General features: G+C 40.3%; 1 protein-coding gene across 2 annotated transcripts in view; it reads right to left on the reverse strand.

The window, feature by feature from the left end:
- Positions 1 to 14,991, reverse strand: part of WWP2 (WW domain containing E3 ubiquitin protein ligase 2) — a 176,505-nt gene that overhangs the window by 128,602 nt on the left and 32,912 nt on the right. The window contains exons 3-5 of one of the 2 annotated variants that reach the window (XM_036275724.1): positions 13,665 to 13,729; positions 12,072 to 12,219; positions 11,581 to 11,702 (exon numbers count right to left, since the gene is read on the reverse strand). In XM_036275724.1, the coding sequence (XP_036131617.1) occupies positions 11,581 to 11,702; positions 12,072 to 12,219; positions 13,665 to 13,668 (274 nt within the window). In that variant the 5' untranslated portion in view covers positions 13,669 to 13,729. The remainder of the gene's footprint in view (positions 1 to 11,580; positions 11,703 to 12,071; positions 12,220 to 13,664; positions 13,730 to 14,991) is intronic. The other variant, XM_036275725.1, reaches the window with a different exon arrangement.

Here is a 14,991-nt window from a genome sequence, read left to right on the forward strand (position 1 = left end):
AGCACTTTTGGTCAAGTCCTCTTTGCAGCCACAGCCAGGTCGATGTCCCCACAGAGTCAGCCAAGGCTGACCATTATGCAACTGCAGAACTTAAGTAAAATGCTCCACCACAGCAGCCCTCTGCCAGGAGAAGGCACAAAACACCAGATGAGTTTCCCAGTCAACTTCCAAGTCTACCCAGAGGAAAACAAGGGAGTAAATGAAAGAAGGAATTGTATCTCGTGGAGCAGAAAAACGCCAGGTAGGGCAACCACTACCAATCAGGCCCTTTCCCAGGAAAAATGGTTTTAGGAAGACCAGGCCACAGTGAGAGAAGTCACCTAAAGTACTGTGACCCACTATCCTACGTAACTATATTCATACTTAGATACCATTCTGGAAATATCCAGCCTAGAGCTCCCCAAGGGGCCCCAGCGACAAGACCATGGTGCTGAAATGTCCCACATTACTGTCAGCCTTCGCACTCCACAGCCCCCAAAGCTTTTGCATTTGTTCAGTCTTAGAATTCTCTCCTGGAACAACTTCACGAGTGCCTCCTATTCAGGCAAGGAGGTCCCACATTAGGAAACAGGGCTCCTGTTGCCCGTCTCTGGGACTCAAAACTCCTCATATTTGGGGGGAAAAAGTACCAGAGAAGACAATAACCAGCTACTGCTACTGGATATATATACTTACATGTGTCAGATATTGTTGTTAGCTCACTTAATCTCAAAATATTTTATAGACGAGGAAATAGAAGGTTAAGTGACTGGCAGATGTTACAAAGCTAGTGGAATCAGGATTCAAACGCAGGTATCTGACTCCAGAGTCTGAATGTTTGTAACCACTTCTCTACATGACAAATTTGTAATAACCAGAAACAGCCTTGTTCTAACAGAAGACTTTATGAAACATTGCTGGAATATTATGCATATTAGCTATTCCACTGTCATGCTTGAAGATTCACTTTTCTAAGAAAAGGCAGCCCACTACCCAATTTCAATTCACATTTCCATTCGATCTGAATCCGATGTACCTCACCACCCAACCCAGCCACGCATGCAAAGTGCTAAGGCTAGCGCTGGTAAGAGTAGCAGGAGCTGCAGCCGCTGTCACAAACAAGAGAAGTTCTGGGAAACTTAGAAAACACCCTCCCAAATCACTCTGTTCTCAAAGAGAAAATCACAACAGTAACTACAAACAATGAGCCGAAGAACACAGAAAAATGTTTGAGATGGTAAACTGGTTCACCATCAGAAAACTGTTTGATAGTCTCTACCAAAGCTAAACACACATCCATCCTAGGAACCAAGGCCCCTAGATATGAATATACTCAACAGAAATCCATGCATGTATCCTCTAACATACATGTATAAGAATGTTCAGCCCTGGCCGGTTTTGCACAGTGGTTAGAGCATCAGCCATAGACCAATGAGTCATGAGTTTGATTCCAGTCAAGGGCACGTACCTTGGTTGCAGTTTGTCCCCGGCCCTGGTTTGTCCCCTGGTCGGGTTGTGCAAGAGGCAGCCAGTCGATATGGCTCTATCACATTGATGTTTCTCTCTGCCTCTCTGTTGCTCCCTCCCTCCCACTCTATCTGATGATAAAATAGAAGGATATCCTCAGGTGAGGAATTAAAATAAAATAAGAATGTTCAACCTGGCCGGTGTGACTCAGTGGTTGAGCATCGACCCACGCACCAAGAGGTCACCAGTTTGATTCCCAGTCAGAGCACATGCCCAGGTTGTGGGCCCAATCCCCAGGGTGGGGCATGCAGGAGGCAGCCAATAGATGTTCTCTCTCATCGATGTTTCTATCTCTTTCTCCCTCTCTCTTTCTCTCTCTAAAATCAATAAAGGAGAAAAAAAATTTTTAATTAAAAAAGGAATGTTCATAGCAGCTTTGCTCTGATGGCCCAAAACTGGAAACAGCCCAAATGTCCACCAACCAAATAAATAAATAAATCATGGTATATTTATATAGTAGAATATTATATCCAAAAAAAAAACAAAACAAAAAAAACCGCCGTTTGGCTTAGCGGTACAGCGTCGGCCCACAGACCAAAGAGTCGTAGGTTCGATTCCAATCAAGGGCAACATATCTCGGCTGCGGTTTGTCCCCGGCCCTGGTCAGGGTCCTGTGGGCAGCAACCAGTCAATGTGTCTCTCTCACGTTGATGTTTCTCTCTCTTTCCTTTTTCTCTCCCTCTCTCACCCTCCCACTCTACTTGAAGATAAACAGAAAAATGTCCTCAGGTGAGGATTAAATAAAACTATTGTTACATGTAAAAACATGGCTGGATCTCACAGATATGATGATGAGCAAAGTACAAGAAAACATACTATATGATTTAATTGATATGAAATTCAAGAACAGGCAAAATTAATCACTAGTGATAGAAGTCAGAATCGTGGTTATCTCAGGGTAGGAGAAAGGGATATTAACTTGAAGGCACATGGGGAAACTTCTGGGGCCCTAGAAACTTTATCTTGATCTGAGTGGTGATTATACAAATGTGAACATATATAAATTTTCATTGAGCTGGGCATCACTTAAGATTTGTGTGCACGCCTGGCCAGTGTGGCTCAGTGGTTGAGCATCAACCCATGCACCAGGAGGTCACTGGTTCGATTTCCAATCAGGGCACATGCCCAGGTTGTGGGCCCAATCCCCAGTGAGGGGGCATGCTGGAGGGGGCCAATCAATGTTCTCTCTCATCGATGTTCTCTCTCATCAATGTTTCTATCTCTCTTCCTCTCCCTTCCTCTCTCTAAAATCAATAAAGAAAAAAAATAACGATTAATAAAGCCCATATAAGGACACAACATGGTCAAGGGAGCTCCTCTGAGAAATCTCCTACTCCTTCCCCCGGAAGTACCTGAATATTCCTCCTCCTTATTGACTATGCCACCCCCACCCCCACCCCCATTAAATGAACTTCAATAAAGGAAGCACATTCTGCTAAATGGGAGCTGCTCTGTTTGTGGAGTAGCCACTCTCTGTCTCGCTGCTTCACTAATAAACTCACTTTCACTTTAAACTCTAAACACAACTACTACAACGTTTTCATTATTAAACAAGAATAAAGCACTAAGCTTTCAATTCAAAAGCTATAAATTACTTAACAACTGACTAATTCAATAAATAAGATACATAACAGATCTAAGGGCAAACAGTTGAAAAAAATTAATAAAGCTAAAAGTGGAAATTAATACTAGAAAATATGGTATAATTGATAAATAAATCCAAGAAGTTGTCTGTAGAAAAATCAATTAAAAACCAAAAGTTAAAACAAAAATATTTATGCTAGTCAAGAAAAAAATTGGGGAAAAACACAAATACCAAAAATTTTAAGTGAGAAAAGTTAGAAACATGTTTTTAAAAAAGAATGCTATTTAAAATCTTTATACTAATAAATTTGAAAATCTTATGAAATAATTTTCTCAGGATATATGAATTAACAAAACTGATGCAAGATGAATCAGAAAAGTTGAACAAACCAATCATTATGGGGGAAAATACTGAAAAAGTCATCAAAGAATTATTTCAAAAAAAGTTGCCAGACCCAGTTGGTTTTATGGGTGAGCTCTTTCCTGTACTCATGGAACAGATAATTCCCATGTTATACAGTCTGTTCCCAAAGTTGGAAAGCACTTCAACTTACTGTATAAAATTAGCTTAACCTCAATTCCAAAGCTGACAAAAATAGTACAAAACTACAGACAAATGTCACTTATGAATACAGATGGAAATCCCCCAAAAATATTAACAAGCAATTCTAACAAAACTTTCAAAAAATAATCAGCGTGAGCAATTAAGTATATTCCAGAAATTCTAAGATTGTTACTATTAGGAAATTAATATAATAAATTGAAGGAAGAAAATCATATAATTATCCCAATGTTTGCTTAGAAGATATCTGCTAAAAATTCAATCCCTTTCCTGATTCTTAAAAAAAAATAACAATGATTAATAAACCAAGAAGACAGGTTACTAACACTCCACCTCACACCCAGAAGAGAGTCACTAGAAGCATGATTATCAGACAGGGCAGGACACCGCTCCATCACCACTAAAACAGGAAAGTGTATGCAAAGCAACTCACAAGAAAAAGAAGTATAATTATCTAATAAGATGAGCAAAATGATTAGTCTTAAAAACCACATGTCTCTCAAGAAGAGTCAAAAGAAACTATTTAAACCTATACTAAGAATTCAGCAACTGACAAAATATAAAGGAAAATGCAGAAACTAATAGTCATACACTAGAAACACTAGGTGAGAAGACATAATAGGAAAAGATACCACTAAAAATAATAGCAAAATTATTTTTTAAATTAAAAGAATCTCCAAAATATATAGAGTACTCAAACAACTCAACAAAAGGAAGACAAAAAGACAATTAAAAATGGGCAGAGGGCCCAGCTGGTGTGGCTCAGTGGTTGAGCATCGACCCATGTACCAAGCGGTCAACAGTTTGATTCCTGGTCAGGGCACATGCCCAGGTTGTGGGCCCAATCCCCAATGGGGAGTATGCAGGAGGTGGCCAATCGATGTTTCTATCTCTCTCTCCCTCTCTCTAAAAATAAATAAAGAAAAAAAATTTTTTTAAATGGGCAGAGGACCTAAATAGACACCTCTCCAAAAAGGATATACAAATGGCCAAGAGACATATGAAGAAATGCTCAACATCACTAATCATCAGAGAGATGCAAATTAAAACAACTATGAGGTATCACTTCACACCTGTCAGAATGGCCGCCATCAACAACTCATCAAACAACAAGGGCTGGCGAGGGTGTGGAGAAAAGGGGACTCTAGTACACTGCTGGTGGGAATGCAGAGTGGTGCAGCCACTATGGATAACAATATGGTGTTACCTCAAAAAATTAAAAATTAAACTGCCATTTGACCCAGTGATCCCACTTCTAGGAATATACCCTAAGAAGCCTGAAACACCAATCAGAAGGAATGTATGTGCCCCTATGTTCATAGCAGCACTATTTACAATAGCTAAGATCTGGAAATGGCCCAAGTGTCCATCAGTAGATGAGTGGATAAAAAAGCTGTGGTACATATACACAATGGAGTTGTAAGAAAGATAGATCTGTTATCCTTTGAGACAACATGGAGGGACCTGGTGAGCATTATCCTAAGCGAAACAAGCCAAGCAGAGAAAGACAAATATCACATGATCTCGCTTATTTGTGGAATATAATGAACAAAACGAATGCGGTAGACCCAGAGACACAGAAATGGGGTACAGACTGATGGACCTCAGAGGAGGGGGGAGGGGAGAGGGAGGAGATAAACCACAGAATTTATATGTATGTATGCATGGCCAATGTACATAGACACAAAGCTGGGGACGGGACCGGGGGGGGGGGGGGGGTGTCAATGGGGGATAAAGGAGAAACATCTGTAACAAAAATAAATTAATAAAAAAGGGAAAATTAAATTAAATTAAAAGAGTCTATCTAGCCCTGGCTGGTTTGGCTCAGCGGTTAGAGCATCGGCCCGCGGTCCCGAGGGACCCAGGTTCGGTTCCCGCTAAGGGCGTATACCTCGGTTGCAGTTTGTCCCCGGCCCTGGTTTGGTCGTGCGGGAGGCAGCCACTCGATGTGTCCCTTTCACATCGATGTTTCTTTCTCTCTCTCCCTCCCACTCTATCTGAATAAAAAAAATGTCCTCAGGTGAGGATTAAAAAAAAAAAAGAGAGAGTCTAAAGATAACTTCAAAATGATTTGAATGAATTTAGGGACATCCATATTCCTGGGTAGGAATGGAATAGGTAAGTATGGAAATTCTCCATAAAAGAACTTTACAAATAATAGGATTCTAATAAAATCTCAAGGGATGTGAGGGGAGGAAAGTAGAAGGAGGGGAGAACTTGACAAAATAATTTAGTTCATGTGATGATATATATGCAAAAAAAAGAGGGAGGAAGATTTTGAAAAGAGAAACTTAGCCCTGGCCAGTGTCGCTCAGTTGTTTGAGCATGGTCCCCTGCACCAAAAGGTCACTGATTCAACTCCCAGTCAGAACACATACATACCCCAATTGTGGATTCGTACCCTGGTTGGGGTGTGTATAGGAGGCACCTATTTGATGTTTCTCTTTCTGTTTCTCTTTCTCTCTCTCTCAAATCACTTAAAGCATTTTTTTTAAAGAGAAACTTGAGCTATCATTTATTAAAGCATATTATGTTACAACAGCTAAGACAGAGTGATTTTAAAACAAATGAAATGGAAAGTCACTAAACAAGTTCAAGTATACATGTGTGTTTTTTTTTTTATTTATTTTTGTTACAGATGTTTCTCCTTTTTACCCCCATTGCTATCCTCCTCCCCATCGGCCCTACATATGTTTTTAATAAATGCTGAAGGTAGCAAATCAAACCATTGGGGAAATAGATAAATTATTCAGTAAGAGGAGTGTTAAAGCAATCGGTTAACTATTTGAGAAAACTTAAATAGATCCCTACTTACACTGTGCATAATCATAAATTTGTTTGGATGAATAAAATGTGAAAAAACAAAATAATAATGAACTGGGGAAAAAAGAGAGGTGACTGATCTCAGGATGGGGAAAGCTTTTCAAAGCATAAAAGGCTGAAAATACAAAGGGTGACAGATGCGACTACAAAAACTTTAAAACATCTATTTGGAAAAAGAAAAAGACCTACAAAATTAAAATGCAAATGAAAAACTGAAAAAAATGTTTACAAGTTATATGAAAAAGAATAATAGCCTAGCTCAGTGGTTAGGCATTGATCCATGCACCAACAAGTCGCCAGTTCGTTTCCCAGTCAGGACACATGCCCAGGTTGTGGGCCTGATCCCAAGTGGGGGGTGTGCAGGAGGCAGCCAATCAATGTTCTCTGTCATCCATGTTTCTAGCTCTCTCTCCCTCTCCCTTCCTCTCTCTCTAAATATTAATAAAGAAAAAATTTTTTAAAAAGGAATAATAGCCTTAACATACAAAGAGCTCAGCCCTTGGCCCAGTAAGTAGCTCAGTTGTTCAGAGCATCATCCCGATATACTAAGGTTGTGGGTTCAATTCCCAGTCAGGGCACATGCAAGAATCAACCAATGGCCCTGGCCAGTTTTCTCAGTGGTTAGAGCATTGGCCATGGACCAATGAGTTGCAGTCAAGGGCACATACCTCAGTTGCAGTTTGTCCTCAGCCCTGGTCGGGTTGTGTGTGAGGCAATCAGTCAATGTGGCTCTATCACATCGATGTTTCTCTCTGTCTCTCTCTTTCCCCCTCCCTCCGACTCTGTCTTATGATAAATGGAAAAATATCCTCAGGTGAGGAATTAAAAAAACAAAAACAAAGAATCAACCAATGAAAGCATAAGTAAGTGGAACAACAAATTTATGTTTCTCTCCCCCTTCCTTTAAGAATCAATTTTTAAAAAAATTTTAAACATATAAAGAGCTCTTTTAAAAATAAAAGCAAAGACTGCACACTTCAATATAAAAATGAGAGAAGGATAAGGCAATAAACACACTTAAAACATTGAATGCCTTCAATAAATTACAGAAAAGGTGAGTTGAAGGTGGGGGTACTTCACAGAAGTAACAATCAAATGCAACGAGAGGACTCAGCCCAAATCCAGATTCAAGCAAAGTAACTTTAAAACAACACTTTGAGCCCAGAGGGTGTGGCTCAGCGGATTGAGTATTATCTCATGGACTGAGAGGCCTGGGTTCGATTCCTGATCAGGGCACATGCCAGGGTTGCATACTCAATCCCCAGTAGGGAGCATGCAGTAGGCAGCCGATTGATGTTTCTCTCTCTCTTTCCCTCCCTTTCAAAAAGAAAAATCAATAAAAACATATTGAAAAAACACATTGAGATAAATCGTGAAATTGAATATAAACTGGGAATAGGTGATAATAAGGAATTCATGTTAATATGAGAGGTGTTATAATGGAAAAATACCATAATGGTATGGTAATTATATAAGAAAATGTCCTATTTTTAAGGGATGCTTGCTGAAGAATCTGGGATAAAATGTTGAAACATCTGGAATTTACTTTAAAATACTACAGCCAAAAAATAAAGAGATAAAGCAAATCTGGCATGATTTTAATTATCAAATAGGCCGAAAAAAATTTTTTTTTCTTACAAATAAATCCAACAAATGCGAGGGTGCAATAGAAACAGGCATCTCAGCCACTGCTGTTGGGAGGATTAAACTGGTAGAACTTTTCTGTGGGGTAATCTGGCAATATGTGTCAAAAACCTTGAAAAATGTTTAAAGCCACCAAGTCCATTTTCAGTCATTTATCTCAAGTAATTTTTTTTCTTTTTTAATCCTCACCCAAGGACATATTTGCGTTTATCTTCAGATAGAGTGGGAGGTAGAAAGGGAAGAAGAGAGAAAGAGAAACATCAGCGTGAGAGAGATACATCGAGTGGTCGCCACCCATATGACCTCAACCGGGGCCAGGGACAAACTGCAACTGAGGTACATGCCCTTAGCAGGAATTGAACCCGAGACTCTCTGGTCCACAGGCCGGCGCTCTAACCACTGAGCAAAACCAGCCAGGGCTCAAGTAAATTTTAAACAATGAGCACAAAGATTTTTAAACTTTCAAGTTCTATCATAGCAATATTTGCAATTATGAAATACTGATATCTGTCCAAATGTTCAATTTTCCACACAGCCATCTGATGAATTACTACAAGGCAGTCATCAATAACTGAATTTTATAAGAAAAATTAAAGCTATTTTGACATATTTTATGGTTCAGCAGTTATGGAAAACAGTATAGTGGTTCCTCAAAAAATTAGAAATAGAAACAGATCATGATCCAGTAATTCTACTTCTGAGTATATATCCAAAAGAATTGAAAGCAGGAACTTAAAGATATATTTGTACACACATGTCCACAATAGCACTATGTACAATAAGTTAAAGGTGGAAGCGATCCAAAGTGTCTTTGGATGGATGAATAAACAAAATGTGGTATATTTGTGCAATGGAATATTATTAGTCTTTAAAAAAGAGATTCTGGCCCTGGCCGGTTTGGCTCAGCGGTTGGAGCATCGGCCTGCGGTCCGGAGAGACCCGGGTTCGGTTCCCGCTAAGGGCACGTACTTCGGTTGCAGTTTGTCCCCGGTCCTGGTTGGTCGTGCGGGTGGCAGCCGCTCGGTGTGTCCCTTTCACATCAATGTTTCTCTCTCTCTCTCTCTCTCTCTCTCTCTCTCTCTCTCTCTCTCTCCCTCCCTCCCTCCCTCCCTCCTGCTCTATCTGAACAAAGAATGAAAAAGTGTCCTCGGGTGAGGATTAAAAAAAAAAAAAAAAAGAGAGAGATTCTGATACATGCTACAACACAACTGAGGCTTGAGGATATTATACTAAGTGAAATAAGCCTGTCACAAAAAGGCAAATGCTGTATGATTCCACTTATGTGAGGTACCTAGAGTAGTCAGAGTCATAGAAACAGAAAGTAGAATAATGGAGGGGGTGAGAAAAGGGAGGAAAAGGGGAGATGTTGTTTAATAAGTACAGAGTTTGAGTTTGGGAAGAAGAAAAAGTTCTGGAGATGGATGGTGGTGATGGCTGCTTGACAATGTGAATGTACTTAATGCTATTGAACTACACACTTATAAATGGTTAAGATGGGCCCTGGCCGGTTTGGCTCAGCAGTTAGATCGTCAGCCCATGGACCAAAGGGTCGCAGGTTCAATTCCCAGTCAAGGGCACATACCTAGGTTGCAGATTCAATCCCCAGCCCAGCCAGGGTTGTGCAGGAGGCAATCAATGTGTCTCTCTCACATCAATGTTTCTCTCTCTCTCTCCCCCTCTCTCCTTCCCCCCCTTCCTTCTACTCTCTCTCAAGATCAATGGAAAAATATCCTCCAGTAAGAATTGACCCAAAAAAAAGGTTAAGATGGTAAATTTGATGTTATGTATATTTTATAATAATTAGAAATGAGTAAAAATACTTGATACATTTTCAACAGAAAAAGGCATGCTGCAAAATACTATGTTCGTCTATGATCTCAACTTTGTTTCACTGACGTCTTAAAAATTAATATATATTTGCACACAGGAAAAAAGCTCAGAAGGGTATATATCAAAATGTTAATAATTATCACTAGGTGTTGTGCTTATAGGAGAATTTTATTTTCTTTGTGTATCTGTTTTCTGTAATTCCCAGGTTTTCTACAATTACTTTTATAACCAAAAATGAAAGTGTATGTTGACTAGACAAATGAAGAAGGAAAGAAAAGGACTCTCATGCCCTGGCCGGTTTGGCTCAGCAGTTAGAGCATTGACCTGCAGTCCAAGAGACCCAGGTTCGGTTCCGCTAAGGGCACATATTTCGGTTGCAGTTTGTCCCTGGCCCTGGTTGGGGTCGTGTGGGTGGCAACCATTTGATGTGTCTCTCTCACATAGATGTTTCTCTTTCTCTCTCTCTCCCTCCCACTCTATCTGAACAAAAAGTGGAAAAATGTCCTCGGGTGAGGATAAAAAAAAAAAAAAGAAAAAGACACTCATATTGGCTGCTGATCCAAAGGCAAGAATGCCCACAGTTATATTTCCAAATGACATAATAAATATAATGCACTTTGAGAATCAAATCATAAAAGTTTGGGAAAACAGAGACCAACTCAGAAGACAGAGTATCAGGGAGTTCCCTGAAGAATTAACATAGAGACATATACCTGGTTTTAAGCAATTCCAACAGCCAAAGTGGGTTCACCACATCTCTGTGTGTCCAGCAGAAAGGAAAAGACCAGGGGAGCCTCAAACACCACCCAAGTGGCCCATCAGAAAGAACAGGCTCAGAAAGAAAGGACTGGAATCAATGCAGTGCTCTCCCTGGGACTCAACAACTCCCCACCCCGACACTACTCTGAAGCTAAATCCAGTTTCAGAAAATAATTTCTAGACAGCAGCCTTCAAGAGAAAAAGGAGCCTTTCTTCTGTGGCATTCCCTCACCACATATGGTACTGCTCTGAATAGAGGCTTTTATGAGAGAGGGTTCAGATACCACAGCCACGGTTATGCCACTGACCACAAACAACAATAAATAGATGTTAGGGTTTAGATTTCCATGCAGCAGAGGCACCCTGAATAATTATGATAGAGTTTCCATCACATTACAACATCCAATAAATGTTTATTGAGTGCCTACTAAGCACAGGGCACTATTTGTAACAGCATCCCACGTTGACACACGCAGTTTCTCTGTTCTGTTCCAGGACTCAGACCAGGAAGTAATGATGTAGGCTGGAGGCATTTGACAGTTTGATGCTACATGTCCCACATCTCCTGTATTGAAAAACGAGGGGCAGAAGCAGAGGAAAAGCACTGATCCTTGCAAAGGATCAAGGGGACACATCACTGCCTCCCACCACTACAGCCCCTAGAAAAGGGGGCTGAATTCTGCAGAAAGAAGCTGTCAGCCTTCCTTAAACTCCACGGACAGCTTCTGTGCAGAGCAGAGTCACTGCAGCCCCTGGATCTGGAGGACCACATCACCAGGTTTATCGGCCATGTTGAGAGAAATGCATGCCTCCAAATGTTTCTCCCCACACACATAAATGAATCACATCAGCGACCCCTTCATCATACGTACTTTTGCCTCCATTGTTCTTCAGGATATTGGAGAGGTTGACAGAGGCAGTGCCTAGCAGTTCATTTCTTAAGGTATGGCAGCTCCAGACCTTCAAATCTAAATGACTCTGGGCCGTGACATTCCTGGAAAACAAATACTTGATTCATCACATCCAAGCAGATCAGTCACTCTTATTGCCTCAGAAGAAAACAGGCATTGCTGACAACTTGGAAGGGGGGGAGGAGCCCCAAACAGGAATATGCTCACATAACACCTTCCCCACCTCCACCCACCCCACCCCCCGCCCAAAGCTAACCCTGTAACCATCTAGCTAATAATGAACACTGTGAGCTCAATGATGTTGAAACCCTTAAAGAGAGGTACCTTAGGTACCAAAGGCAGAAGAGTTAGAGGCTGCAAAGGACACCTCGATCTCCCACCACAACCCCCTTAGAGCGCCTTCTCACTTTCCCCCATGTTATTGCATTCAAAGAGAAGGGACTTGCTCTTACAAAATGATGATCTCATTCCAGAGAAGCTCGGAGCTCCCGATTCGCTTCCCAGTCTTCTTGGTCTCACTGGGGAGTCCATCCACTGCCACTTCCACAAATGAGTTAATTCGATGTTGGCGATTGTGCACCTTGGGCTTAGCTGACACCACTGGACAGGAAAGAAAAAGTCAAGGAAGAGGCAGAGGGCTCCCAGCTGCCCCCCTGTGGCAGATGGTCTATCTCTTTTTTTTACCGTTTCTTCCAAAAACTAAATTTTGTTATTTCCTAATTCTAAGAAAACTTATTTTTAAAAAGTGAGGACAAAAAAAATATGAAGTATAAGAAACAAAAATCACTCCTAACCTAAAAACAAGATGTTGGTAAATTCAGACTTTCTAGACTTTCATCTTTTATATCCCCAATTCTTCAAAAATTATTCTCCTCCCAAATCCCATTTTAAAAGGCTGTAATATAAACCCACTATGAGAACATGCCATAATTTAGTTAACTATTCTTCCACTGATGAAAAGATTGCCTTTTTTTCCCCCCCCTCTGGAAAAATTACCAGAAATGTATGTGCAATATTTGTTTGCATTTCTAAGTATTCCTTCAAAGGCTATGAATATTTTTTTAAGTTCTTAAAATTGCTTAATTCCTTTCCAAAAAGGGTAAACCTGTGTAGATGCCCAAGAGCACTAGAGGAATATCTCCATTTCACCAATCACTGCATAGCACTGAATACAAAGTTTTTTCATTCTTTGCAAATATGTAGATATTAAAAAAAGGTATAAATAACCAAGATTTAATGAGTACTTTTTACTGTGCTATGCGCACATTATCTAACTGAACCCTTTCAACAAACCCAGAAGGCAGGGAATATATCATCACCCCCATTTCACCCAGGAGGAAACAGGCTTGAGGAATGAAGGCCATTGCACCAGGCTACAGAGCCTGGGAGCTTCGAGCCAGGATGTGCAACTGGGCAGCCTGACTACACCAAGCTGTATGCCATTACCAGACTTTGCTTATTTGTTCTAATGCTTTTCTTAAATTACTAGTGAGACTGAATATTTTTCCTATGTACTTGTTAACCACTTGCATTTCCTCTTCATGTGGCAGCATTTCTGATATTCACTTGGCACTATCAAGCCAGGAACTAGAAGAGTACAAGCTAAGCAAGTATCTGCCCAAGGCTAGACAAGCTCCTCTCAGAGCATATATTAGCCATGGTGGAAATTCCAGGTCATTAGGATGAAACACATCTAGATGTCTTCAATCCTATGCCCCAAATCAGAGCATATTACTGACATTCCTTACTCATGATAGCAAGACTGTCCTCATCTGAGCTCCCCTCTGTCAAGAGTTAGCAAACCTCTCCCTCCCAGACCCTTCTGAGAGGTGAATCCTGTAAGGGGCCACATTTAGCAAAGGATAAACCCACCTCTGTATTGTTTTTAGTAATAGCTCTCTTCTTCAGGCCCAAAAGACGAGTAGAGAGAAAGTCAAAGAAGAGCACGTGGCTAAGATGCAGGAGCAACAAGGGATGGTATCAAGGGGAAAAAAGGTCGGGGTGCTGGGAAATGTGGCCCAAGGAAGAAAAATGAAATACTTTACACATAGACCAAGGTTAACTGAGGCCACCTGGTGGTGCAATAGTAGCTCTGCATGCAGGCCCTTTACTTTAAAAAAAAAAAAAAAAGAACTAATTATAATTAGAGTCCTATAATTTTGAACTAAACAGTTTCTTTGAAATCAACAAGTTCAAACTCTTTATTAATAATTTTGCCAACTAAGACCTAGGGTGGTGAAATAACATATCCAAAGCCCTTGAGCTAGTCAGAGCCAGAGCTAAGCCTAAATTCAAGTCTCCCAGCTCGCAGGCCAATTCTTTGAACTCTGCCATGCTGTTTCCTTTGTTTGTCCTCTAGCATTTCCCCCTAGGTTTTTTCTACCTTTTCTTCTATTTTACTTTTACATAATTTCAGCAAAGTTTTTAGAAAAGTTGCAAGAACAATACAAAGAATTCCTATAAATTTTTCACCTAGTCATCAATTAACTTTTGACTCTATTTGCTTTATTATTCTCTTTCTCTTCCCTTTCTCTCTCACACATACATATTTTTCCCTGAAACTTTGGGAGTGAGTTATAGATGCTATGCCTCTTTAGTCCTAAATACTTCAGTGTGTATTTCTAAGAACAAAGACATTTTCTTTTTTTTTCCTTTATTGACTTTTTTAGAGAGACAGGAAGGGAGAGGGATAGAGAGATAGAAACATCGATGACAGAGAACATCGATTGGCTGCCTCCTGCATGCTCCCAACTGGGGATCGGGCCCACAACCTGGCATGTGCCCTGACCGGGAATCGAACCAGTGATCTCTTGGTGCATGGGTCAACACTCAACCACTGAGCTATACCAGCCGGGCAGAACAAAGACATTTTCTAACATAACCATAGTATAAATATCGACATTGGTAAATTTAGTATTTTTAATATTATCTTAAGTACAGACCTTATTCAAATTTGGCAATTGTCCTATCAAAGTCCATTATAGCAAAAGTTATAAAGGAATTTTTTTTCTGATCCAATTTTGGATCACATGTTATAGTTAGTAGTCTTATTTTGAAGTTCCCAATCTATAGAAAAGTTGAAAGAATACAATAATTGTATGCTCTTCACCAATTATGTTGCCACACTTGCTTCCCCCCCCCCCCAATGTGTGTGTTTATATCAGTGCTATTCTAGAGAACTTCTGTGATAACGAAAATGTTCTACACCAGCGCTGTCCAATGCATTGCCATATGATACATCTGGCTATTGAGCACTTGAAATGTGGCTAGTGTGACTGGAGATTTGAATTGTAAATTTAATTTAATTAATTTACTTTAATATAAAGTTCTATGGGGCTATAGTGGCTACCCTATTGGAGCACACAGGATATA

Source organism: Molossus molossus, unplaced genomic scaffold (assembly GCF_014108415.1).
Source record: "Molossus molossus isolate mMolMol1 unplaced genomic scaffold, mMolMol1.p scaffold_m16_p_21, whole genome shotgun sequence".
In the NCBI taxonomy this organism is placed as follows: domain Eukaryota; kingdom Metazoa; phylum Chordata; class Mammalia; order Chiroptera; family Molossidae; genus Molossus; species Molossus molossus.